This window comes from Oncorhynchus keta, chromosome 35 (genome assembly GCF_023373465.1).
Source record: "Oncorhynchus keta strain PuntledgeMale-10-30-2019 chromosome 35, Oket_V2, whole genome shotgun sequence".
NCBI lineage: Eukaryota > Metazoa > Chordata > Actinopteri > Salmoniformes > Salmonidae > Oncorhynchus > Oncorhynchus keta.
Window position 1 is genome coordinate 76,375,162 of NC_068455.1, and position 27,500 is coordinate 76,402,661.

Genomic DNA, 27,500 nt, shown 5'->3' on the forward strand with positions numbered 1-27,500 from the left:
AGAGAGAGAGAGAGAGAGAGAGAGAGAGAGAGAGAGAGAGAGAGAGAGAGAGAGAGAGAGAGAGAGAGAGAGAGAGAGAGAGAGAGAGAGAGAGAGAGAGAGAGAGAGAGAGAGAGAGAGAGAGAGAGAGAGAGAGAGAGAGAGAGAGAGAGAGAGAGAGAGAGAGAGAGAGAGAGAGAGAGAGAGAGAGAGAGAGAGAGAGAGAGAGAGAGAGAGAGAGAGAGAGAGAGAGAGAGAGAGAGAGAGAGAGAGAGAGAGAGAGAGAGAGAGAGAGAGAGAGAGAGAGAGAGAGAGAGAGAGAGAGAGAGAGAGAGAGAGAGAGAGAGAGAGAGAGAGAGAGAGAGAGAGAGAGAGAGAGAGAGAGAGAGAGAGAGAGAGAGAGAGAGAGAGAGAGAGAGAGAGTTTGAGTTTTAAATACTCTTTATTGGGTCTGGGGGCCCACCACACAATAAAAACTCATACAAAACCACAGTTACACATCAATTAAAAACACAACTCCAATTCCTCCTCCACAGTAACTACACACAACAGCCTCTGAATACCCCATATACTCAAAAACAGATCGATATTGTTGACAAGTTTATAATATGCAAACTCAACCCTTAGTCTCGCTGCCAACATTCCCTCCAGCATTCCCACCACATCCACAGACCCCTGTCCCCGAATACTGTTCTTTCGGGTCTTCCATATCGCTAATTTTGCTGCCCCTAACAGAAAATTAAGCAACACAACTACACCCTTTGACTGAACCTGTACTTTGGCCCAAATATATACAGTTGGGAAGAGAAAACCTCTCCCAACGTTGAGAACCAATCAGTGATCAGTTGAATCATCCCAACCAACCTGGGACACAGTAAAAACAGATGTGGCAGAGATTCAGACTCAGCACAGAATGGACACCCCTCCCCAACAGTAGGGTCCAGGTGTACCAGATGCATGTTAGTGGCTATAGCTCCATGTATTATCCTCCATTGGAGGTCAGCTGTCCTCTTATCAATAGGCAGTTTATATAATGATCGCCAACAGCCTTTTGGAGAGGCACCTGGACCAAGCACATCCGCCCACCTCGTCGATTTTACCCCTTCCAGGGAAGAGGCATGGGACACCTTTACACATGTTCTGTACATGGCCTTCTTTCCCACCTCCTTGAACTCCCCCAGCTCCGGGGTATCGAAGGAAAGCAGCATCCCCACGTCCTCTTCAAATGCCCCTATCGCAGCACTAACAATCAGTGCAGGGAACACATAATCCAGACCCTCCTTCCACCGATCAGAATTGGAAGTGTCAGTCACATACTGCAGATGAGGCACTGGCAACGAGTCGCAGACCTCATCGATGACCTTCCTCAGTAGGCGAGATGATCGGATCCCCGCTCTTTCTCCCAGCTCCTCCAACGATCTGCTCCTGCTCCGCATCAGATGACCCAGCTTGGTACACCCCACGCCTAACAGACATGAACGTAGGCTAGCTGAACCCAGAACACGGGACTGGATGGCAGTGTTGTGAAAAAGAGGCTCTTCAAAAAGCCACATCCCTGGTGGCGTGCAGGCCTTACGGGACTTGACAAAGACTCTCCAAGCCTGCATAACAGACTCATAAAATGGAGTCAGGCCAGTCAAATCACCCCCCTCCAGCTTTAAGAGGAAAAGATGCTTGTCTAAGCCCAAACAGCCCGCTCTCCTCATCAATGTGTAGGCTGTTTCAGCCCAGCTCGAACAGTCTCTGTACAACAATCTCTGGGCTGCTTGGAGCCGGAAAGCCATGATCCTAGAAGAAATGTCCACCAGGCCTTGCCCACCCTCATGCAGTGGCAGGTACAGGGCTGCAGCTTTGATCCAGTGTTGTCCAGACCAGAAGAAATTGACAAGGGTCCTCTGAAGCTCTTGTATCAGACCCTTTGGTGGCTGCAAAATCATTAGCCTGTGCCACAGGGTAGAGGCAGCAAGATTATTAGCTACCAGGACCCTTCCCCTATAAGACAGCTGGGGTAGCAACCATTTCCATCTTGACAGTCTGGCACACACTTTCTCCAATACACCCTCCCAGTTCTTTTTCTGAAAGACATCAGAGCCTAGAAAAACCCCCAAAGTCTTCATCCCATCTCTGCCCCACTGAAGCCCCCCTGGTAACCTTGGAGTGGACCCCGTTTGAAGCCGACCTGCCCACAGCGCTTCACTCTTTCCCCAATTGACTCTAGCTGAGGAGGCCCCCTCATACACCTTTAAAGTGTTTGAGAGAACCTTAACATCCTCACCCCTGTAATAAAAACTATCACGTCATCTGCATACGCAGAGAGTGCTATCGTGGGACCCTTCATTACACCTGGCACAGAGAAACCAGTAAGCTTCGCTCTCTAAAAAACAAAGCATTGGTTCAATCGCCAGACTATATAACTGCCCTGAAATTGGGCATCCCTGCCTGATGCCCCTTTGGACAGGGATGGGGCAACTTAAACCACCACCCACCTTCACCATACACGAGGCTCCAGCATGCAGTAAATTCACCCATGACAGAAAAACATCCCCAAACCCAAAGGCTTTCATTGTTTTAAACAAGTACTGGTGGTCCACACGATCAAAAGCCTTCTCCTGATCTAACGAAAGTAAACCCACATTTACATCAGACAGTTTACAAATGTCTAAAACATCTCTTATTATAAACAAGTTGTCAACAATAGAGCGATCAGGTACACAGTAAGACTGGTCCTTGTGGATCAACAGTCCCAGATACTCTTTCAACCTGTTTGAGAGACATTTAGAAACAATTTTGTATTCTGCGCACAGCAAAGCAACAGGTCTCCAATTTTTTATGAGAGCCAAATCCCCTTTTTGGCAACAGTGAAAGCACCGCACGTTGACAGGATACAGGAAGAGAACCCTCATGAAAAGATTCACACAGCACTTCATAAAAATCCTCCCCAATAGACCCCAAAAGTGCTTATAGAACTCAGATGGTAAACCATCGATGCCAGGGCTCGGCCTGATGAGAGCTGCATAACTGCTGTGGACAGCTCCTGCAGTGTAATGTCAGCATCCAATACGACTCTCTGCTCAGGTCCCAATTGAGGAAGACCATGTAACAACTGTTCAGTACACAGAGAGTCACAATCCTCCGCCTTATAGAGGACAGAGTAGAAATCCACGGCATGTTGACGCATTTCACTGTCATCCGTGGTCACCTTCCCATCAGGGAGACGAAGGCAGACCATCTGTTTACGTTGTAACGTCGACTGTCCGAGGTTAAAAAAAAAAGCACTGGGAGCATCCATATCCTTGAGGGAAGCGAAACGAGACCTAATCAAGGCACCCTTCACTCTTTCATGCAGAAACGACCTCAGTTCATGTCTCTTGTCCTGTAAGTTCATGACTAGTCCAGGGTCGTTCTGAGTGAGCAGCTTCAATTCAATAGACTTGATATCCTGTTCAAGGGCCTTGATAGTCTCTTTAACTTCAGTTTGAGACAGAGCAGTATACTGTTGACAAAAAACTCGTATTTGGGCCTTCCCAACCTCCCACCATTGTCTCAAGGACTCAAAATTCCCCTTTATAACCCTCCATTTTTCCCAAAACAACACAAACCTGTCACAAAACATGACATCATGTAACAATTTAACATTAAAATACCAGTAAGGTGATGACCTTCGTGGACAGGACATGTGAATATCAACAGAAACAACATGATGATCAGAAAATCCCACAGGAGTAATGGCACACCTTCCAACCCTACTACAGTATTGCTCAGATACATACAACCTGTCTAACCTTGCTGCACTGACACGACCTTCATTAATTTTTAGCCATGTGTACTGCCTAACTTTTGCATTCCTTACTCTCCACACATCAGAAAGCTCAAACTCATTTAATAGGCCAGACAGGCAAGTGGCTGACCGCAGGTGAGGTTCTTCAGCGGTGCGATCAACAGTAAAATCCACTGTACAATTCCAGTCACCCCTAAAACCATACACCCCTCTTGATCACACTGTCTTAAGGTTTCCTTTATCTGATCAAAACAGCAATACGCTCTGTACCCTCATTAGGAGCATAAACATTCAAAAAAAAAAAAAAAACCCCATAACATCCACCTTGACCAATAAAGCCCGACCCTTGACAATCTCTGTTGTAGATACCACAGTCACCCCTAAGCCTGAGGAAAACAAGATTGCCACCCCAGTACTGAAATTAGTGCCATGACTGAGTACATGCTGCCCCTCCCACCACATACCCCAGTCAACCTCATTTTCCTCATCACTATGTGTCTCCTGTAGGAAAACTACATTAAGCCTTTTCTGTTTTATTACTTCTAAAACCCAAGCCCTCTTATTCCTGTCCCTTCCCCCATTAATATTAAGAGAACCTACCCTTAGTACTTCCATATAGAAAAGAGAAAAGAAAAGCAGAAGAGCCCACAGAGAAACCAACAAGAAAAAAGACACCCTATGAGGCATGATCATCATCATTATTCTTTTTCTTCTCTTAACCTGAACACGTTTCCCGGCACCTTTTGCTGCTGCAACAGCAGTAATAAATTTCCTCAAGCGAAACCGCTTCTTCTCACTCAGCTGGTCTAACCCCACCGTCTTCTGTAACACCACAGCTGACCTCACAAACTTATCAACATCAAAATAATCTGCCAATTTGACAGATTTCCCAAAAGTCTGATCCAGAAACTCATTTACCTCCTCTAGATCATAAACTGAGTCCTCGCCATCAGCTGTCATATCTAACGAGATATCCATATCCTTCTCTTGATCCTCCTCAGCTGAGACCACAGACAACTGACTCCCCTCTACCTCATCCCTTTCAACACTCCCCACTTGCACCTCATCACTGTACCAAGCATCTCCTCCACTACCTGGGAGACTAGCCCCACCTGAACATCACTACTCATAGTGGGCATCTCCTCCATTAACTGGGAGCCTAGCTCCACATGAACCCCAGCACTCGTAGTGGGAATCTCCTCCACTACCTGAGAGCTTAGCTCCACATGAGAACCCTCTTGTACCTCATTACTCATAATGGACAACTCCTCCACTACCTGGGAGCCTAGCTCTACATGAACCCCAGCACTCGTAGTGGGCATCTCCTCCACTACCTGAGAGCTTAGCTCCACATGAGAACCCTCTTGTACCTCATTACTCATAATGGACAACTCCTCCACTCCCTGGGAGCCTAGCTCCACATGAACCCCTCCTTTACCCCAGCACTCATACTGGGCACCTGCTCACCAGTCTGAGGAACTGGCTCTTCAGATACATCCTTACCTTCTACAACAATATTTTTCTGCTGCATAACATTACCTTCTAATACAAGTTGCAACCCCGTGCCCTCAACAAGGATAACTTGTTCCTCAGCAACAGGTGCTTGTGGCTGCTCTACCGCTGTCAGCTCACCTCTCCCTACATCAGCGGGCCCAGGCGTTACGATAACCACCTGTGCCCCTCCCTCTGCCTTCTCCCTTTTCGGGCAAGCATGTCGCTTATGACCAAACTCTCCACACTCAAAACACCGTTGATTACCCGTACTAGCATAAACCATATACAATCTGTTGTCATACTTGATTTTAAACGATAACTCTAAAGTCTGCTCCGGTGAGTCCAAAAACATAAACACCTGTCGCCGAAATGACATTACCTGTTTCAACGCCGGGTGTTTGCAACCCAACGGGACAACCTTAATTGAACTGGCGAACTTCCCAAAGCGCAATAACTCGCGCTCCAATAGCTCATTTGGAATAAACGGTGGTACATTTGAAATCGTTACCCTTGTTGACGGGGAAAAAAGCGGCGTAACTTGAATAAACATTCCTTTAAGAAGTACACCATGCTCAACCATACGATCTACCAGACACTCTTCTTTAAGAAATACCACCACAGCTTTATTCATCCGAGATGCATAAGCGATATTCTCATATCCTACCTTCTCTCCTACGGCGACCAGAAACTCCTCCACCGTGACAGCAGCTTCAGTAACACACCTAAAGCCGTGCCGAAGTGACAGGGACGGCATCCCCATTCGGGCTGCCATCCCCGCCAAAATCTGGGTAATTCTGATACGCAAAACAAAATACTTAATTCTACCACACAAAAAAAAATAATAACGTTAATCATGCACCAAGAAATAGAAAACCGAAAGAAAGTTGTGAATATCTAACTCTCCACAACACACGCACTCCTTCACTCAAACAATTCCCAGCATGCACCAATCACTCCCAGCATGCAGAGAGAGAGAGAGAGAGAGAGAGAGAGAGAGAGAGAGAGAGAGAGAGAGAGAGAGAGAGAGAGATTTATTCCTGAGTTCGACGTAAATCTATGCAAGAGACTAACAAATGATTTAGATTTCTATTCAACAGAAATGGTTGTGATAATTGTTGCATTGCAGTGGATAGAGGAAGTGTAACATACGAGACTATTAATATGATGGGACACTGCATCAGTGTTGTAGTTTAAGATCTGAGAAGTCAAAACCTGAGGATTTATGGGTAGACATAACAATGCTGTTGTCGGGGTAACAAAGAGATGGTAATGAAGATGAGCTCTGTTGGATTCCGGCTTGTACAGGAATTCAGGAAATTATATAGTGGATACCGTGTAATGGCTAGAAGAAGAAAAACAATACTATTGTGGATATACAGGCACAGTTGGGTAGAACATTTTATTTAAGGAGGAAAGTCAGTTCTTATTTACAATGACTGCTGAGGAACAGTGGGTTAACTGCCTTATTCCGGGGCAGAACGACATATTTGTACCTTGTTAGCTCAGGGATTCGATCTAGCAACCTTTCAATTACTGGTCCAACGCTCTAACCACTAGGCTACCTGCCTCTCCAAAATTGCCAGATTGCTGGCAGACAATGGGATGGAAGATTGCTGGCAGAGACAATGGGATGCAAGTGGTAAAGGGTAGACATTTTTATAGTGCCAGGAAATAGTGTCATGTAATGGGAACAGAATGGAGGAGGTTGTGTTGTGTAGGATGAGATTCGGGATCGAATTGATCTTTGAAAACAGATAGATAAACAAGAAGTTGATGAGAACAATCAGTCAATTGAAATAAATACATTTAGTTAAAATAATCTATGGATTTCACATGACTGGTAATACAGATATGCATCTGTTGGTCAGTAAAGAAAGGACTTCACAATATTTGTTTGTGCATTTAAATAGCCATCGATAAAATGCAATTGTGTTCATTGTCCGTAACTAACGCCTGCCCCATACCATAACCCCACAGCTATCACGGTGCTCTCTGTTCACAACGTTGACATCAGTAAACCGCTCACCCAGATGTCACCATACACGGGGTCTGCGGTTATGAAGCCAGTTGGATGTACTGACAAATTCTCTAAAATGACGTTGGAGAGAAATGAACATTACATTCTCTGGCAACAGCTCTGGTGGACATTCCTGCAGTCAGCATGCCAATTGATGGCTCCCTCTAAACTTGAGACATCTGTGGCATTGTCTTGTGTGACAAAACGGCACATTTTAGAGCAGCCTTTTATTGTCCCCAGCACAAGGTGCACCTGTGTACTGATCGTGCTCTTTTAATCAGCTTCTTGATATGCCACACCTGTCAGGTGGATGGATTATCTTGGCAAAGGAGAAATGCTCACTAACAAAGATAATAACACATTTATGCACAAATAAAAATTGTAAAGAAATAAACTTTATGTGTTTATGGAACATTTCTGGGATCTTTTATTTCAGATCAAGAAACATGGGACCAACACTTTCCATGTTGCGTTTTATATTATTGTTCAGTGTATTTTGTAAAATGTATGCTGTAGAAAGGAAGAGGTTGTTTGACAGTGTAAGAGAGGGTAGATGGGAACGGGGTGGTATTTTGGGTTGGGGGGATTACTGAGGTTTGTAGGGAAATATTGTATTTTATTAGAAACTCCGGGTTAGTTAATTAAGAGAATATAGTGGTATGTAGGTCGTGACCGTCGTCACATTCCCGTACAGTAGGTGGCGGTGTGGGCACCTGTCAGTTGGTTGCGATTCCCCATAGAAAAGTTAAAGATAAAGAAGAGGCGTTGCGTTCAGAGAGAAGACACAGAAGAAAGAGAGAGACGGAGGACGGGAAGGCAGAAGAAGAGGAGGGAATAGTAAAGAATTCAGGAATAGACCATATTTTTTTTTACGTCTACGTGACGTTAGGTTTTCCGTAGATCAAGGAAAAGTCAACCGCTTTTACGTTGCGACAACACGAGGACAGAGAGGAGAGAGACCGCACCGAAGAGCTTGTCTTTGTATTTAAAATAAGTGTAGACGCTACTGCTGATTTGTAGGCTGTCCTAAACCTTTTCTACGCTGTATTCGAATACCGTAAATAACTAATTATAGCCTTTAAAATATATATATATATTTTTTAGGTCAATTTGATTTGGAAACCACGAAGTGAACCTAATGCCGTGCTCTTTTTTTTTTTTGCAAGAAAGGAACAATCTCAGTCATATAGTTGAATTGAATAGCTTCTCCTTATGAGAATCACGGCTGTTTAGCACGAACGATACCCGAAACAACGCGTCTGAAACTCGCTCTACCGCCACAACTTTCAGGATTTCCTTCAGCCGACCGACCATGGCTGCGGTTACCAGCCCAGAGACGAGCCCTCAACCCCGGGTATATTTCCAGACGGTAGCCGCCGGTTCAACCGAAGAACCGGAGATACCTGTTCGGAAGCAAGGGCGAGTAACCGTCAAATATGACCGGAAAGAACTAAGAAAGAGACTAAACCTGGAAGAATGGATAATCGACCAGCTAACGGCTCTTTACAACTGTGAGGTGAGATGCCGAAAATAAATAACACAAATATTAGATATCGCAAATGGCACCATGTTGTCCACTACTTTTGACTTTTGTACTATGAGGGCTACGGTCAAAAGTAGTGCTCGAGGGAATAGGGCAGCGCTTCCCAAACAAGGGTACTTTGCCTGTCCACAGACACATCAGACCATAGGACGACATCGGACTACTGGTAAAATGCACATGTGGGGACTCGGGTAGAGCAACAGGCAGTTGGTGGTACAGTAATATATATAAATATATATATATATGGATCTAATCACATCGATTATGGCTAAGAGCCCCCTGAGGTCCACTAATGAGTTAACTGAAAGATGGTATTTTATTTTAAAGTAGAACAACATTGGTGTGCTCAGGAATAGGCTCACTAAACATAAGTATCATTATAATAACATACTATGTTGTGATATAGTATATCAGCCTATACTAGCCAGTCTCTAGTCAGCCTATATTATGGAAAGAGAGAGAGAGAAGACTGGCTAGAGAGAGAGAAGACTGGCTAGAGAGAGAGAGAGAAGACTGGCTAGAGAGAGAGAGAGAAGACTGGCTAGAGAGAGAGAGAGAAGACTGGCTAGAGAGAGAGAGAGAAGACTGGCTAGAGAGAGAGAGAGAAGACTGGCTAGAGAGAGAGAGAGAAGACTGGCTAGAGAGAGAGAGAGAGAAGACTGGCTAGAGAGAGAGAGAGAGAAGACTGGCTAGAGAGAGAGAGAAGACTGGCTAGAGAGAGAGAGAGAGAAGACTGGCTAGAGAGAGAGAGAGAGAGAGAGAAGACTGGCTAGAGAGAGAGAGAGAATACTGGCTAGAGAGAGAGAAGACTGGCTAGAGAGAGAGAAGACTGGCTAGAGAGAGAGAGAGAGAGAGAGAAGACTGGCTAGAGAGAGAGAAGACTGGCTAGAGAGAGAGAGAGAGAGAAGACTGGCTAGAGAGAGAGAGAGAAGACTGGCTAGAGAGAGAGAGAAGACTGGCTAGAGAGAGAGAGAGAGAGAAGACTGGCTAGAGAGAGAGAGAGAGAGAAAGACTGGCTAGAGAGAGAGAGAAGACTGGCTAGAGAGAGAGAGAAGACTGGCTAGAGAGAGAGAGAAGACTGGCTAGAGAGAGAGAGAGAGAGAGAGAGAAGACTGGCTAGAGAGAGAGAGAGAGAGAAGACTGGCTAGAGAGAGAGAAGACTGGCTAGAGAGAGAGAGAGAGAGAAGACTGGCTAGAGAGAGAGAGAGAGAAGACTGGCTAGAGAGAGAGAGAGAAGACTGGCTAGAGAGAGAGAGAAGACTGGCTAGAGAGAGAGAGAGAGAGAGAAGACTGGCTAGAGAGAGAGAGAGAAGACTGGCTAGAGAGAGAGAGAGAGAGAAGACTGGCTAGAGAGAGAAGACTGGCTAGAGAGAGAGAGAGAAGACTGGCTAGAGAGAGAGAGAGAGAGAAGACTGGCTAGAGAGAGAGAGAGAAGACTGGCTAGGGAGAGAGAGAAGACTGGCTAGAGAGAGAGAGAAGACTGGCTAGAGAGAGAGAGAGAAGACTGGCTAGGGAGAGAGGGAAGACTGGCTAGGGAGAGAGAGAAGACTGGCTAGGGAGAGAGAGAGAGAAGACTGGCTAGAGAGAGAGAGAGAGAAGACTGGCTAGAGAGAGAGAGAGAAGACTGGCTAGAGAGAGAGAGAGAAGACTGGCTAGAGAGAGAGAGAGAAGACTGGCTAGAGAGAGAGAGAGAGAAGACTGGCTAGAGAGAGAGAGAGAGAGTACTGGCTAGAGAGAGAGAAGACTGGCTAGAGAGAGAGAGAGAAGACTGGCTAGAGAGAGAGAGAGAGAGAGAGAGAGAATACTGGCTAGAGAGAGAGAAGACTGGCTAGAGAGAGAGAAGACTGGCTAGAGAGAGAGAGAGAGAGAGAGAGAAGACTGGCTAGAGAGAGAGAGAGAAGACTGGCTAGAGAGAGAGAGAGAAGACTGGCTAGAGAGAGAGAGAAGACTGGCTAGAGAGAGAGAGAGAGAGAGAGAAGACTGGCTAGAGAGAGAGAGAGAGAAGACTGGCTAGAGAGAGAGAGAGAGAAGACTGGCTAGAGAGAGAGAGAGAGAAGACTGGCTAGGGAGAGAGAGAAGACTGGCTAGAGAGAGAGAGAAGACTGGCTAGAGAGAGAGAGAGAGACTGGCTAGGGAGAGAGGGAAGACTGGCTAGGGAGAGAGAGAAGACTGGCTAGGGAGAGAGAGAGAGAGGAGAAGACTGGCTAGAGAGAGAGAGAGAGAAGACTGGCTAGAGAGAGAGAGAGAAGACTGGCTAGAGAGAGAGAGAGAAGACTGGCTAGAGAGAGAGAGAGAAGACTGGCTAGAGAGAGAGAGAGAGAAGACTGGCTAGAGAGAGAGAGAGAGAATACTGGCTAGAGAGAGAGAGAGAAGACTGGCTAGAGAGAGAGAGAGAAGACTGGCTAGAGAGAGAGAGAAAAGACTGGCTAGAGAGAGAGAGAGAGAAGACTGGCTAGAGAGAGAGAGAGAGAAGACTGGCTAGAGAGAGAGAGAAGACTGGCTAGAGAGAGAGAGAAGACTGGCTAGAGAGAGAGAGAGAGAGAGAAGACTGGCTAGAGAGAGAGAGAGAGAAGACTGGCTAGAGAGAGAGAGAGAGAGAAGACTGGCTAGAGAGAGAGAGAGAGAGAAGACTGGCTAGAGAGAGAGAGAGAGAAGACTGGCTAGAGAGAGAGAGAGAGAGAAGACTGGCTAGAGAGAGAGAGAGAAGACTGGCTAGGGAGAGAGAGAAGACTGGCTAGAGAGAGAGAGAGAAGACTGGCTAGAGAGAGAGAGAGAAGACTGGCTAGAGAGAGAGAGAGAAGACTGGCTAGAGAGAGAGAGAGAAGACTGGCTAGAGAGAGAGAGAGAAGACTGGCTAGGGAGAGAGAGAAGACTGGCTAAGAAGAGAGAAAGACAGACCGTAGACTGGTTGGAGAGAGGCTGGTTGGCTGGCTTGCAAGTTCTTTGTTTCTGGCCATTTTGAGTCTGTATTTGAACCCACAAATGGTGATGCTCCAGATACTCAACTAGTGTAAAGAAGGGCAGTTTTATTGCTTCTTTAATCAGAACAACAGTTAATTAATAATAAATAAATAATTACTAAAGGGTTTGGCTGTGTAATAGAATTGAACCTTTTTTCTGAGGCAGTTTATTTTCTCTCATTTCACATTTCCACTTTGTGTGACGCACACGGGAATAAACATGGTTTGTTTTTCTTTTTTTTACCCCTTTTTCTCCCCATTTCCGTGGTATCCAATTGTTTTTAGTAGCTACTATCTTGTCTCATCGCTACAACTCCTGTACGGCTCGGGAGAGACGAAGGTTGAAAGTCATGCGTCCTCCGATACACAACCCAACCAAGCCGCACTGCTTCTTAGCACAGCGCGCATCCAACCCGGAAGCCAGCCGCACCAATGTGTTGGAGGAAACACCGTGCACCTGGCTTAGCGCGCACTGCACCGGGCCCGCCACAGGAGTCGCTGGTGCGCGATGAGACAAGAACACCCCTAACGACCAAACCCTCCCTAACCCGGACGACGCCAATTTTGCATCGCCCCACGGACCTCCCGGTCGCGGCCGGTTACGACAGAGACTGGGCGCGAACCCAGAGTCTCTGATGGCACAGCTGGCGCTGTACTGCAGGTAGATATGTACATGAAGGCAGGGTAAAGTGACTAGACATCAGGATAGATAATAATAAGGTATTAGAGGTAGATATGTACATGAAGGCAGGGTAAAGTGACTAGGCATCAGGATAGATAATAATAAGGTATTAGAGGTAGATATGTACATGAAGGCAGGGTAAAGTGACTAGGCATCAGGATAGATAATAATAAGGTATTAGAGGTAGATATGTACATGAAGGTAAAGTGACTAGACATCAGGATAGATAATAATAAGGTATTAGAGGTAGATATGTACATGAAGGTAAAGTGACTAGACATCAGGATAGATAATAATAAGGTATTTGAGGTAGATATGTACATGAAGGCAGGGTAAAGTGACTAGACATCAGGATAGATAATAAAGTATTAGAGGTAGATATGTACATGAAGGTAAAGTGACTAGACATCAGGATAGATAATAATAAGGTATTTGAGGTAGATATGTACATGAAGGCAGGGTAAAGTGACTAGGCATCAGGATAGATAATAATAAGGTATTTGAGGTAGATATGTACATGAAGGCAGGGTAAAGTGACTAGACATCAGGATAGATAATAATAAGGTATTTGAGGTAGATATGTACATGAAGGCAGGGTAAAGTGACTAGGCATCAGGATAGATAATAATAAGGTATTAGAGGTAGATATGTACATGAAGGCAGGGTAAAGTGACTAGACATCAGGATAGATAATAAGGTATTAGAGGTAGATATGTACATGAAGGTAAAGTGACTAGACATCAGGATAGATAATAATAAGGTATTTGAGGTAGATATGTACATGAAGGCAGGGTAAAGTGACTAGATATCAGGATAGATAATAAGGTATTAGAGGTAGATATGTACATGAAGGTAAAGTGACTAGGCATCAGGATAGATAATAATAAGGTATTTGAGGTAGATATGTACATGAAGGCAGGGTAAAGTGACTAGACATCAGGATAGATAATAATAAGGTATTTGAGGTAGATATGTACATGAAGGCAGGGTAAAGTGACTAGACATCAGGATAGATAATAAGGTATTAGAGGTAGATATGTACATGAAGGTAAAGTGACTAGACATCAGGATAGATAATAATAAGGTATTAGAGGTAGATATGTACATGAAGGTAAAGTGACTAGACATCAGGATATATAATAATAAGGTATTTGAGGTAGATATGTACATGAAGGCAGGGTAAAGTGACTAGACATCAGGATAGATAATAAGGTATTAGAGGTAGATATGTACATGAAGGTAAAGTGACTAGACATCAGGATAGATAATAATAAGGTATTTGAGGTAGATATGTACATGAAGGCAGGGTAAAGTGACTAGACATCAGGATAGATAATAATAAGGTATTAGAGGTAGATATGTACATGAAGGCAGGGTAAAGTGACTAGACATCAGGATAGATAATAATAAGGTATTTGAGGTATATATGTACATGAAGGCAGGGTAAAGTATCTAGGCATCAGGATAGATAATAATAAGGTATTAGAGGTAGATATGTACATGAAGGCAGGGTAAAGTGACTAGACATCAGGATAGATAATAATAAGGTATTAGAGGTAGATATGTACATGAAGGTAAAGTGACTAGACATCAGGATAGATAATAATAAGGTATTTGAGGTAGATATGTACATGAAGGCAGGGTAAAGTGACTAGACATCAGGATAGATAATAAGGTATTAGAGGTAGATATGTACATGAAGGTAAAGTGACTAGGCATCAGGATAGATAATAATAAGGTATTAGAGGTAGATATGTACATGAAGGCAGGGTAACGTGACTAGACATCAGGATAGATAATAATAAGGTATTTGAGGTAGATATATACATGAAGGCAGGGTAAAGTGACTAGGCATCAGGATAGATAATAATAAGGTATTAGAGGTAGATATGTACATGAAGTCAGGGTAAAGTGACTAGGCATCAGGATAGATAATAATAAGGTATTAGAGGTAGATATATACATGAAGGCAGGGTAAAGTGACTAGACATCAGGATAGATAATAATAAGGTATTAGAGGTAGATATGTACATGAAGTCAGGGTAAAGTGACTAGGCATCAGGATAGATAATAATAAGGTATTAGAGGTAGATATGTACATGAAGGTAAAGTGACTCGGCATCAGGATAGATCATAATGAGGTATTTAATGTAGATATGTACATGAATGAGGGTAAAGTGACTAGGCATCAGGATAGATCATAATGAGGTATTTGAGGTAGATATGTACATGAAGGAGGGTAAAGTGACTAGGCATCAGGATAGATAATAATAAGGTATTAGAGGTAGATATGTACATGAAGGCAGGGTAAAGTGACTAGGCATCAGGATAGATAATAATAAGGTATTAGAGGTAGATATGTACATGAAGGCAGGGTAAAGTGACTAGACATCAGGATAGATAATAATAAGGTATTAGAGGTAGATATGTACATGAAGGCAGGGTAAAGTGACTAGGCATCAGGATAGATAATAATAAGGTATTAGAGGTAGATATGTACATGAAGGCAGGGTAAAGTGACTAGACATCAGGATAGATAATAATAAGGTATTAGAGGTAGATATGTACATGAAGGCAGGGTAAAGTGACTAGGCATCAGGATAGATAATAATAAGGTATTTGAGGTAGATATGTACATGAAGGCAGGGTAAAGTGACTAGACATCAGGATAGATAATAATAAGGTATTAGAGGTAGATATGTACATGAAGGCAGGGTAAAGTGACTAGGCATCAGGATAGATAATAATAAGGTATTAGAGGTAGATATGTACATGAAGGCAGGGTAAAGTGACTAGACATCAGGATAGATAATAATAAGGTATTAGAGGTAGATATGTACATGAAGGCAGGGTAAAGTGACTAGGCATCAGGATAGATAATAATAAGGTATTTGAGGTAGATATGTACATGAAGGCAGGGTAAAGTGACTAGACATCAGGATAGATAATAATAAGGTATTAGAGGTAGATATGTACATGAAGGCAGGGTAAAGTGACTAGGCATCAGGATAGATAATAATAAGGTATTAGAGGTAGATATGTACATGAAGGCAGGGTAAAGTGACTAGGCATCAGGATAGATAATAATAAGGTATTAGAGGTAGATATGTACATGAAGGCAGGGTAAAGTGACTAGGCATCAGGATAGATAATAATAAGGTATTAGAGGTAGATATGTACATGAAGGCAGGGTAAAGTGACTAGACATCAGGATAGATAATAATAAGGTATTAGAGGTAGATATGTACATGAAGGCAGGGTAAAGTGACTAGGCATCAGGATAGATAATAATAAGGAATTAGAGGTAGGTATGTACATGAAGGCAGGGTAAAGTGACTAGGCATCAGGATAGATAATAATAAGGTATTAGAGGTAGATATGTACATGAAGGCAGGGTAAAGTGACTAGGCATCAGGATAGATAATAATAAGGTATTTGAGGTAGATATGTACATGAAGGCAGGGTAAAGTGACTAGGCATCAGGATAGATAATAATAAGGTATTAGAGGTAGATATGTACATGAAGGCAGGGTAAAGTGACTAGACATCAGGATAGATAATAATAAGGTATTAGAGGTAGATATGTACATGAAGGCAGGGTAAAGTGACTAGGCATCAGGATAGATAATAATAAGGTATTAGAGGTAGATATGTACATGAAGGCAGGGTAAAGTGACTAGACATCAGGATAGATAATAATAAGGTATTAGAAGTAGATATGTACATGAAGGCAGGGTAAAGTGACTAGGCATCAGGATAGATAATAATAAGGAATTAGAGGTAGGTATGTACATGAAGGCAGGGTAAAGTGACTAGGCATCAGGATAGATAATATTAAGGTATTAGAGGTAGATATGTACATGAAGGCAGGGTAAAGTGACTAGGCATCAGGATAGATAATAATAAGGTATTTGAGGTAGATATATACATGAAGGCAGGGTAAAGTGACTAGGCATCAGGATAGATAATAATAAGGTATTAGAGGTAGATATGTACATGAAGGCAGGGTAAAGTGACTAGACATCAGGATAGATAATAATAAGGTATTAGAGGTAGATATGTACATGAAGGCAGGGTAAAGTGACTAGGCATCAGGATAGATAATAATAAGGTATTAGAGGTAGATATGTACATGAAGGCAGGGTAAAGTGACTAGGCATCAGGATAGATAATAATAAGGTATTAGAGGTAGATATGTACATGAAGGCAGGGTAAAGTGACTAGGCATCAGGATAGATAATAATAAGGTATTAGAGGTAGATATATACATGAAGGCAGGGTAAAGTGTCTAGACATCAGGATAGATAATAATAAGGTATTAGAGGTAGATATGTACATGAAGTCAGGGTAAAGTGACTAGGCATCAGGATAGATAATAATAAGGAATTAGAGGTAGGTATGTACATGAAGGCAGGGTAAAGTGACTAGGCATCAGGATAGATAATAATAAGGTATTACAGGTAGATATGTACATGAAGGCAGGGTAAAGTGACATCAGGATAGATAATAATAAGGTATTTGAGGTAGATATGTACATGAAGGCAGGGTAAAGTGACTAGGCATCAGGATAGATAATAATAAGGTATTAGAGGTAGATATGTACATGAAGGCAGGGTAAAGTGACTAGGCATCAGGATAGATAATAATAAGGTATTTGAGGTAGATATGTACATGAAGGCAGGGTAAAGTGACATCAGGATAGATAATAATAAGGTATTAGAGGTAGATATGTACATGAAGGCAGGGTAAAGTGACTAGGCATCAGGATAGATAATAATAAGGTATTAGAGGTAGATATGTACATGAAGGCAGGGTAAAGTGACTAGACATCAGGATAGATAATAATAAGGTATTTGAGGTAGATATGTACATGAAGGCAGGGTAAAGTGACTAGACATCAGGATAGATAATAATAAGGTATTTGAGGTAGATATGTACATGAAGGTAAAGTGACTAGACATCAGGATAGATAATAATAAGGTATTAGAGGTAGATATGTACATGAAGGCAGGGTAAAGTGTCTAGGCATCAGGATAGATAATAATAAGGTATTAGAGGTAGATATATACATGAAGGCAGGGTAAAGTGTCTAGACATCAGGATAGATAATAATAAGGTATTAGAGGTAGATATGTACATGAAGGCAGGGTAAAGTGTCTAGGCATCAGGATAGATAATAATAAGGTATTTGAGGTAGATATGTACATGAAGGCAGGGTAAAGTGACTAGGCATCAGGATAGATAATAATAAGGTATTTGAGGTAGATATGTACATGAAGGCAGGGTAAAGTGACTAGGCATCAGGATAGATAATAATAAGGTATTTGAGGTAGATATGTACATGAAGGCAGGGTAAAGTGACTAGGCATCAGGATAGATAATAATAAGGTATTAGAGGTAGATATGTACATGAAGGCAGGGTAAAGTGACTAGGCATCAGGATAGATAATAATAAGGTATTTGAGGTAGATATGTACATGAAGGCAGGGTAAAGTGACTAGACATCAGGATAGATAATAATAAGGTATTAGAGGTAGATATGTACATGAAGGCAGGGTAACGTGACTAGACATCAGGATAGATAATAATAAGGTATTTGAGGTAGGTATGTACATGAAGGCAGGGTAAAGTGACTAGACATCAGGATAGATAATAATAAGCTATTAGAGGTAGATATGTACATGAAGGCAGGGTAAAGTGACTAGGCATCAGGATAGATAATAATAAGGTATTTGAGGTAGATATATACATGAAGGCAGGGTAAAGTGTCTAGACATCAGGATAGATAATAATAAGGTATTAGAGGTAGATATGTACATGAAGGCAGGGTAAAGTGACTAGGCATCAGGATAGATAATAATAAGGTATTAGAGGTAGATATGTACATGAAGGCAGGGTAAAGTGTCTAGGCATCAGGATAGATAATATTAAGGTATTAGAGGTAGATATGTACATGAAGGCAGGGTAAAGTGACTAGGCATCAGGATAGATAATAATAAGGTATTTGAGGTAGATATATACATGAAGGCAGGGTAAAGTGTCTAGGCATCAGGATAGATAATAATAAGGTATTAGAGGTAGATATGTACAGGCAGGGTAAGATAATAGATAGATAATAATAAGGTATTTGAGGTAGATATGTACATGAAGGCAGGGTAACGTAATAATATGAGTAAAACAAAGAACCGAGTAGTAGCAGCAGCCGCTCAAGATTGTGTGTGTGTGTGTGTGTGTGTGTGTGTGTGTGTGTGTGTGTGTGTGTGTGTGTGTGTGTGTGTGTGTGTGTGTGTGTGTGTGTGTGTGTGTGTGTGTGTGTGTGTGTGTGTGTGTGTGTGTGTGTGTGTGTGACCAACCACCTCAATTCGGTCCTATGTAGCAAATTTGGCTATTTTTTTTTTTATAGTTTTTTAAAAATTAAATAAAATTTAGAGACTCAGAGCTATAAAATGACATATCAAACACTACAGATGAGGAACAATGGGAAAGTAGTTCTGATTTGGAAGTTGATAAACTTGTCACCCCACTTTTGAGATAATGGTCTTTGAATGTTTTGGTACACCTACTGGAGAGCTCTTCTGTCTACACCTATTCGGCATCGTTCACACCCTCTTAAGCTTTTAGCCCCGCCCATCTCATTAAGGATTCGCATGTGAGGTCATGTGCTAAACAGAGCGAGTAAGGTAGTGTCACATCAAATCCAATTGTATTGGTCGCGTACAAATATTTAACAGATTGTTATGGTGAGTGAAATGCGTGTGTTCCTAGCGCCAACAGTGCGGTCATATCTAACAATAGACACACACACACATACACACACACATCTAAAAGAATGGAATCAAGAAATGTAGAAATATTAGAACGAGCAATCTGGTTAGAGCCAGTTTGTATGGTTCTGTGAAGGGAGTAGTACACAGCGTTGTACGAGATCTTCAGTTTCTTGGCAATTTATCGCATGGACGCATTCTGGCCATTTTGACCCAGTAATCGAACCCACATATGCTGATGCTCCAGATACTCAACTAGTCTAAAGAAGGCCAGTTTAATTGCTTCTTTAATCAGGACGACAGTTTTCAGCTGTGCTAACATAATTGCAAAAGGGTTTTCTAATGATCAATTAGCCTTTTAAATTGATCAACTTGGATTAGCTAACACAACGTGCCATTGGAACTCAGGAGTGATGGTTGCTGATAATGGGCCTCTGTACGTCTATGTAGACATTCCATAAAAATCACCTGTTTCCAGCTACAATAGTCATTTATAACAATAACAATATCTACACTGTACTTCTGATCAATTTGATGTTATTTTAATGGACAAAACAATGTGCTTTTCTTTCAAAAAACAAGGACATTTCTAAGTGACCCCAAACTTCTGAACGGTAGTGTATGTGTGTGTGTGTTTGGATGTATAGACGTTATGGACACATACTTAGAATATCTGTAGAATACAGTGGGGCAGAAAAAAGTATTTAGTCAGCCACCAATTGTGCAAGTTCTCCCACTTAAAAAGATGAGAGAGGCCTGTAATTTGCACCTATGATGAAAATTACAGGCCTCTCTCATCTTTTTTAAGTGGGAGAACTTGCACAATTGGTGGCTGACTAAATACTTTTTTTTGCCCCACTGTATGTAGGATAGAATAGTGTGTGTGTATAACTACAGTAACAGTTAAATCGGATGGCCTTGACTAGAATACAATGTGCGTGTATACAGTGGGGCAGAAAGGTATTTAGTCACAGGATACGATACGTAAGGTGCGGACGGTACACGGAAAAATGGTTACCTGCGTATTGGTATCGTAGCAACATCAAACAGAAAGTGTCCTGATATAAATAGATTTTAATTATTAGATGATGTTTACCCAGACAGACTTGTCTAAGTTGATGTGTCATGTGAAGGAAATGCTGTAACCCCCCCCCCCTCCAGCCACATCCAGCTAAGTGGATGGGTCACGATTGTCTAGACATGTTCATGAAATATAATAGAAGGCTGTAATGACCCCCCAGACACACCAGGCTAACTTGGTGGGTCATCATCTGGCAAAGTGGAGTCTTTTGTTAAAACATGTAGCTAGCTAGCTAAACAACGAACCATAATCCCAACCCTTACTACAAATTAAATAATGAACCATAATCCCAACCCTTACTACTAGTTAAATAATGAACCATAATCCCAACCCTTACTACTAGTTAAATAATGAACCATAATCCCAACCCTTACTACTAGTTAAATAATGAACCATAATCCCAACCCCTACTACTAGTTAAATAATGAACCATAATCCCAGCCCTTACTACTAGTTAAATAATGAACCATAATCCCAGACCCTACTACTAGTTAAATAATGAACCATAATCCCAACCCCTACTACTAGTTAAATAATGAACCATAATCCCAACCCCTACTACTAGTTAAATAATGAACCATAATCCCAACCCCTACTACTAGTTAAATAATGAACCATAATCCCAACCCCTACTACTAGTTAAATAATGAACCATAATCCCAACCCCTACTACTAGTTAAATAATGAACCATAATCCCAGCCCTTACTACTAGTTAAATAATGAACCATAATCCCAGCCCTTACTACTAGTTAAATAATGAACCATAATCCCAGCCCTTACTACTAGTTAAATAATGAACCATAATCCCAACCCCTACTACTAGTTAAATAATGAACCATAATCCCAGCCCTTACTACTAGTTAAATAATGAACCATAATCCCAGACCCTACTACTAGTTAAATAATGAACCATAATCCCAGCCCCTACTATTAGTTAAATACTGAACCATAATCCCAGCCCTTACTACTAGTTAAATACTGAACCATAATCCCAGCCCCTACTACTAATTAAATACTGAACCATAATCCCAGCCCCTACTACTAGTTAAATAATGAACCATAATCCCAGCCCCTACTATTAGTTAAATACTGAACCATAATCCCAGCCCTTACTACTAGTTAAATACTGAACCATAATCCCAGCCCTTACTACTAGTTAAATACTGAACCATAATCCCAGCCCCTACTATTAGTTAAATACTGAACCATAATCCCAGCCCTTACTACTAGTTAAATACTGAACCATAATCCCAGCCCCTACTACTAGTTAAATACTGAACCATAATCCCAGCCCCTACTACTAGTTAAATAATGAACCATAATCCCAGCCCCTACTATTAGTTAAATACTGAACCATAATCCCAGCCCTTACTACTAGTTAAATACTGAACCATAATCCCAGCCCTTACTACTAGTTAAATACTGAACCATAATCCCAGCCCCTACTACTAGTTAAATACTGAACCATAATCCCAGCCCTTACTACTAGTTAAATACTGAACCATAATCCCAGCCCTTACTACTAGTTAAATACTGAACCATAATCCCAGCCCCTACTACTAGTTAAATACTGAACCATAATCCCAGCCCCTACTACTAGTTAAATAATGAACCATAATCCCAGCCCCTACTATTAGTTAAATACTGAACCATAATCCCAGCCCTTACTACTAGTTAAATACTGAACCATAATCCCAGCCCTTACTACTAGTTAAATACTGAACCATAATCCCAGCCCCTACTACTAGTAAAATACTGAACCATAATCCCAGCCCTTACTACTAGTTAAATACTGAACCATAATCCCAGCCCTTACTACTAGTTAAATACTGAACCATAATCCCAGCCCTTACTACTAGTTAAATACTGAACCATAATCCCAGCCCTTACTACTAGTTAAATACTGAACCATAATCCCAGCCCCTACTACTAGTTAAATAATGAACCATAATCCCAGCCCCTACTATTAGTTAAATACTGAACCATAATCCCAGCCCTTACTACTAGTTAAATACTGAACCATAATCCCAGCCCTTACTACTAGTTAAATACTGAACCATAATCCCAGCCCCTACTATTAGTTAAATACTGAACCATAATCCCAGCCCTTACTACTAGTTAAATACTGAACCATAATCCCAGCCCCTACTACTAGTTAAATACTGAACCATAATCCCAGCCCCTACTACTAGTTAAATAATGAACCATAATCCCAGCCCCTACTATTAGTTAAATACTGAACCATAATCCCAGCCCTTACTACTAGTTAAATACTGAACCATAATCCCAGCCCTTACTACTAGTTAAATACTGAACCATAATCCCAGCCCCTACTACTAGTTAAATACTGAACCATAATCCCAGCCCTTACTACTAGTTAAATACTGAACCATAATCCCAGCCCTTACTACTAGTTAAATACTGAACCATAATCCCAGCCCCTACTACTAGTTAAATACTGAACCATAATCCCAGCCCCTACTACTAGTTAAATAATGAACCATAATCCCAGCCCCTACTATTAGTTAAATACTGAACCATAATCCCAGCCCTTACTACTAGTTAAATACTGAACCATAATCCCAGCCCTTACTACTAGTTAAATACTGAACCATAATCCCAGCCCCTACTACTAGTTAAATACTGAACCATAATCCCAGCCCTTACTACTAGTTAAATACTGAACCATAATCCCAGCCCTACTACTAGTTAAATACTGAACCATAATCCCAGCCCTTACTACTAGTTAAATACTGAACCATAATCCCAGCCCTTACTACTAGTTAAATACTGAACCATAATCCCAGCCCTTACTACTAGTTAAATACTGAACCATAATCCCAGCCCTACTACTAGTTAAATAATGAACCATAATCCCAGTACTATTAGTTAAATACTGAACCATAATCCCAACCCCTACTACTAGTTAAATAATGAACCATAATCCCAACCCTTACTACTAGTTAAATAATGAACCATAATCCCAGACCCTACTACTAGTTAAATAATGAACCATAATCCCAGCCCTTACTACTAGTTAAATAATGAACCATAATCCCAGCCCCTACTACTAGTTAAATAATGAACCATAATCCCAGCCCCTACTACAAGCTAAACAAACGGATTAGGGCTGACTCTATTTAGTCGACTGGTCCATTGGATTTGTTTCTAGTCGAGCAGTGGCAGATGTTGTGGCACACGAGACGCCTGTCTGATTCACGCCTGTCTGATTCACGCCTGTCTGATTCACGCCTGTCTGATTTCTCGCCTGTCTGATTCACACCTGTCTGATTCACGCCTGTCTGATTCACGCCTGTCTGATTCACGCCTGTCTGATTCACGCCTGTCTGATTCACACCTGTCTGATTCACGCCTGTCTGATTCACGCCTGTCTGATTCACACCTGTCTGAGGTCTCGGGAATGCCCCGTCCCGTTACTGAGGCCTCGGGAATGCCCCGTCCCGTTACTGAGGCCTCGGGAATGCCCCGTCCCGTTACTGAGGCCTCGGGAATGCCCCGTCCCGTTACTGAGGCCTCGGGAATGCCCCGTCCCGTTACTGAGGCCTCGGGAATGCCCCGTCCCGTTACTGAGGCCTCGGGAATGCCCCGTCCCGTTACTGAGGCCTCGGGAATGCCCCGTCCCGTTACTGAGGCCTCGGGAATGGTACACCAGTATCACCAGTAGTACAATTACCGTTCGTTACTTACCATTTATCATCGATAATGTTTGTTGGTTTCAGTCAATTCTGTTAATGCATTCAGTATATTATTCTTATTACAGGCTTACCGTTGTAGGAGTGGACACGTTATTCACAACCTAAGCTACACTTGTGAGGAAAATGTTATATCATCGTTTTATTTGAGGTTTATTTCATTCCCTTTACGAGTTGTCAATTTAATTGATTTTGAAAGGAGAGACCTCCAAACAAAAGACAATCTGAGTAAGGACACGCACCTAAATACACATAGAAGTAGACCAATGTACCTGGCCTTGATTACACATAGAAGTAGGCCCAGGCTACCTGGCCCTGATTACACATAGAAGTAGGCCAAGGCTACCTGGCCCTGATTACACATAGAAGTAGGCCAAGGCTACCTGGCCCTGATTACACATAGAAGTAGACCAAGGCTACCTGGCCCTGCTTACACATAGAAGTAGACCAAGGCTACCTGGCCCTGATTACACATAGAAGTAGGCCAATGTACCTGGCCCTGATTACACATAGAAGTAGACCAAGGCTACCTGGCCCTGATTACACATAGAAGTAGACCAAGGCTACCTGGCCCTGATTACACATAGAAGTAGGCCAAGGCTACCTGGCCCTGATTACACATAGAAGTAGGCCAATGTACCTGGCCCTGATTACACATAGAAGTAGACCAAGGCTACCTGGCCCTGATTACACATAGAAGTAGACCAAGGCTACCTGGCCCTGATTACACATAGAAGTAGGCCAAGGCTACCTGGCCCTGATTACACATAGAAGTAGACCAAGGCTACCTGGCCCTGATTACACATAGAAGTAGGCCAAGGCTACCTGGCCCTGATTACACATAGAAGTAGGCCAAGGCTACCTGGCCCTGATTACACATAGAAGTAGGCCAAGGCTACCTGGCCCTGATTACACATAGAAGTAGACCAAGGCTACCTGGCCCTGATTACACATAGAAGTAGACCAAGGCTACCTGGCCCTGATTACACATAGAAGTAGACCAAGGCTACCTGGCCCTGATTACACATAGAAGTAGGCCAAGGCTACCTGGCCCTGATTACACATAGAAGTAGACCAAGGCTACCTGGCCCTGATTACACATAGAAGTAGACCAAGGCTACCTGGCCCTGATTACACATAGAAGTAGACCTATAGGCTACCTGGCCCTGATTACACATAGAAGTAGGCCAAGGCTACCTGGCCCTGATTACACATAGAAGTAGACCAAGGCTACCTGGCCCTGATTACACATAGAAGTAGGCCAAGGCTACCTGGCCCTGATTACACATAGAAGTAGGCCAAGGCTACCTGGCCCTGATTACACATAGAAGTAGACCAAGGCTACCTGGCCCTGATTACACATAGAAGTAGACCAAGGCTACCTGCCCTGATTACACATAGAAGTAGGCCCAGGCTACCTGGCCCTGATTACACATAGAAGTAGGCCAAGGCTACCTGCCCTGATTACACATAGAAGTAGGCCAAGGCTACCTGGCCCTGATTACACATAGAAGTAGGCCAAGGCTACCTGGCCCTGATTACACACAGAAGTAGGCCAAGGCTACCTGGCCCTGATTACACATAGAAGTAGGCCAAGGCTACCTGGCCCTGATTACACATAGAAGTAGGCCAAGGCTACCTGGCCCTGATTACACACAGAAGTAGGCCAAGGCTACCTGGCCCTGATTACACATAGAAGTAGACCAAGGCTACCTGGCCTGATTACACATAGAAGTAGACCAAGGCTACCTGGCCTGATTACACATAGAAGTAGACCAAGGCTACCTGGCCCTGATTACACATAGAAGTAGACCAAGGCTACCTGGCCCTGATTACACATAGAAGTAGGCCAAGGCTACCTGGCCCTGATTACACATAGAAGTAGACCAAGGCTACCTGGCCCTGATTACACATAGAAGTAGACCAAGGCTACCTGGCCCTGATTACACATAGAAGTAGACCTATAGGCTACCTGGCCCTGATTACACATAGAAGTAGGCCAAGGCTACCTGGCCCTGATTACACATAGAAGTAGGCCAAGGCTACCTGGCCCTGATTACACATAGAAGTAGACCAAGGCTACCTGCCCTGATTACACATAGAAGTAGGCCAAGGCTACCTGGCCCTGATTACACATAGAAGTAGGCCAAGGCTACCTGGCCCTGATTACACATAGAAGTAGGCCAAGGCTACCTGGCCCTGATTACACATAGAAGTAGGCCAAGGCTACCTGGCCCTGATTACACATAGAAGTAGACCAAGGCTACCTGGCCCTGATTACACATAGAAGTAGACCAAGGCTACCTGGCCCTGATTACACATAGAAGTAGACCAAGGCTACCTGGCCCTGATTACACGTAGAAGTAGACCAAGGCTACCTGGCCCTGATTTCTGAGTGTCTTAACTAGTGGTTGACCACAATTGGGTGCCGATTTTGATTATTATAATTTTTTTTACAAATCTTTATTTAAGTAGGCAAGTCAGTTAAGAACACATTCTTATTTCGGAACGGTGCGTTAACTGCCTCGTTCAGGGGCAGAAAGACAGATTTTCACCGTGTCAGCTCGGGGGATCCAATCTTGCAATCTTACAGTTAACTAGTCCAAGGCAATTAACGACCTGCCTCTCTCTCGTTGCACTCCACAAGGAGACTGCCTGTTACGCGAATGCAGTAAGCCAAGGTAAGTTGCTAGCTAGCATTAAACTTATCTTATAAAAAACAATCAATCATAATCACTAGTTAACTACACATGGTTGATGATATTACTAGATATTATCTAGCGTGTCCTGCATTGCATATAAGCTGACTGAGCATACAAGCATACAAGTATCTAAGTATCTGACTGAGCGGTGGTAGGCAGAAGCAGGCGCGTAAACATTCATTCAAACAGCACTTTAGTGCGTTTTGCCAGCAGCTCTTCGTTTTGCGTCAAGCATTGCGCTTTTTATGACTTCAAACCTATCAACTCCCGAGATGAGGCTGGTGTAACCGAAGTGAAATGGATGGCTAGTTAGTGCGCGCCAATAGCGTTTCAAACTTCACTCGCTCTGAGCCTTGGAGTGGTTGTTCCCCTTAACCTCTTGCTCCTACCTGACACGCAGGCGTCCCATCTAGACATCTGGAAATGCAAATGCGCTACGCTAAATGCTAATAGTACAAGTTAAAACTCAAACGTTCATAAAAATACACATGCAGGGTATTTAATTAAAGCTACACTCGTTGTGAATCCAGGCAACAAGTCAGATTTTTAAAATGCTTTTCGGCGAAAGCATGAGAAGCTATTATCTGATAGCATGTAACACCCCAAAAGACCCGCAGGGGACGTAAACAAAATAATTAGCATAGTCGGCGCTACACAAACCGCACAAATAAAATATAAAACATTCATTACCTTTGACCATCTTCTTTGTTGGCACTCCTAGATGTCCCATAATCACTATTGGGTCTTTTTTTTCAATTAAATCGGTCCATATATAGCCTAGATATC

At 42.6% G+C, this 27,500-nt stretch overlaps 1 protein-coding gene and 1 long non-coding RNA gene across 2 annotated transcripts in view; both read left to right on the forward strand.

The window, feature by feature from the left end:
* The first annotated feature begins 8,036 nt into the window (after window positions 1–8,036).
* Window positions 8,037–27,500, forward strand: part of LOC127916240 (protein phosphatase 1 regulatory subunit 14B-like) — a 46,493-nt gene continuing 27,029 nt past the window's right edge. Inside the window, exon 1 of the mRNA XM_052497773.1 lies at window positions 8,037–8,784. Within this exon, the coding sequence (XP_052353733.1) occupies window positions 8,581–8,784 (204 nt within the window). The 5' untranslated portion in view covers window positions 8,037–8,580. The remainder of the gene's footprint in view (window positions 8,785–27,500) is intronic.
* LOC127916254 (uncharacterized) lies at window positions 13,315–18,671 on the forward strand. Its single transcript, XR_008094169.1, has 6 exons — window positions 13,315–13,350; window positions 14,201–14,259; window positions 14,797–15,689; window positions 17,919–18,045; window positions 18,250–18,326; window positions 18,586–18,671. It is a non-coding gene; the product is annotated as an uncharacterized LOC127916254 (long non-coding RNA).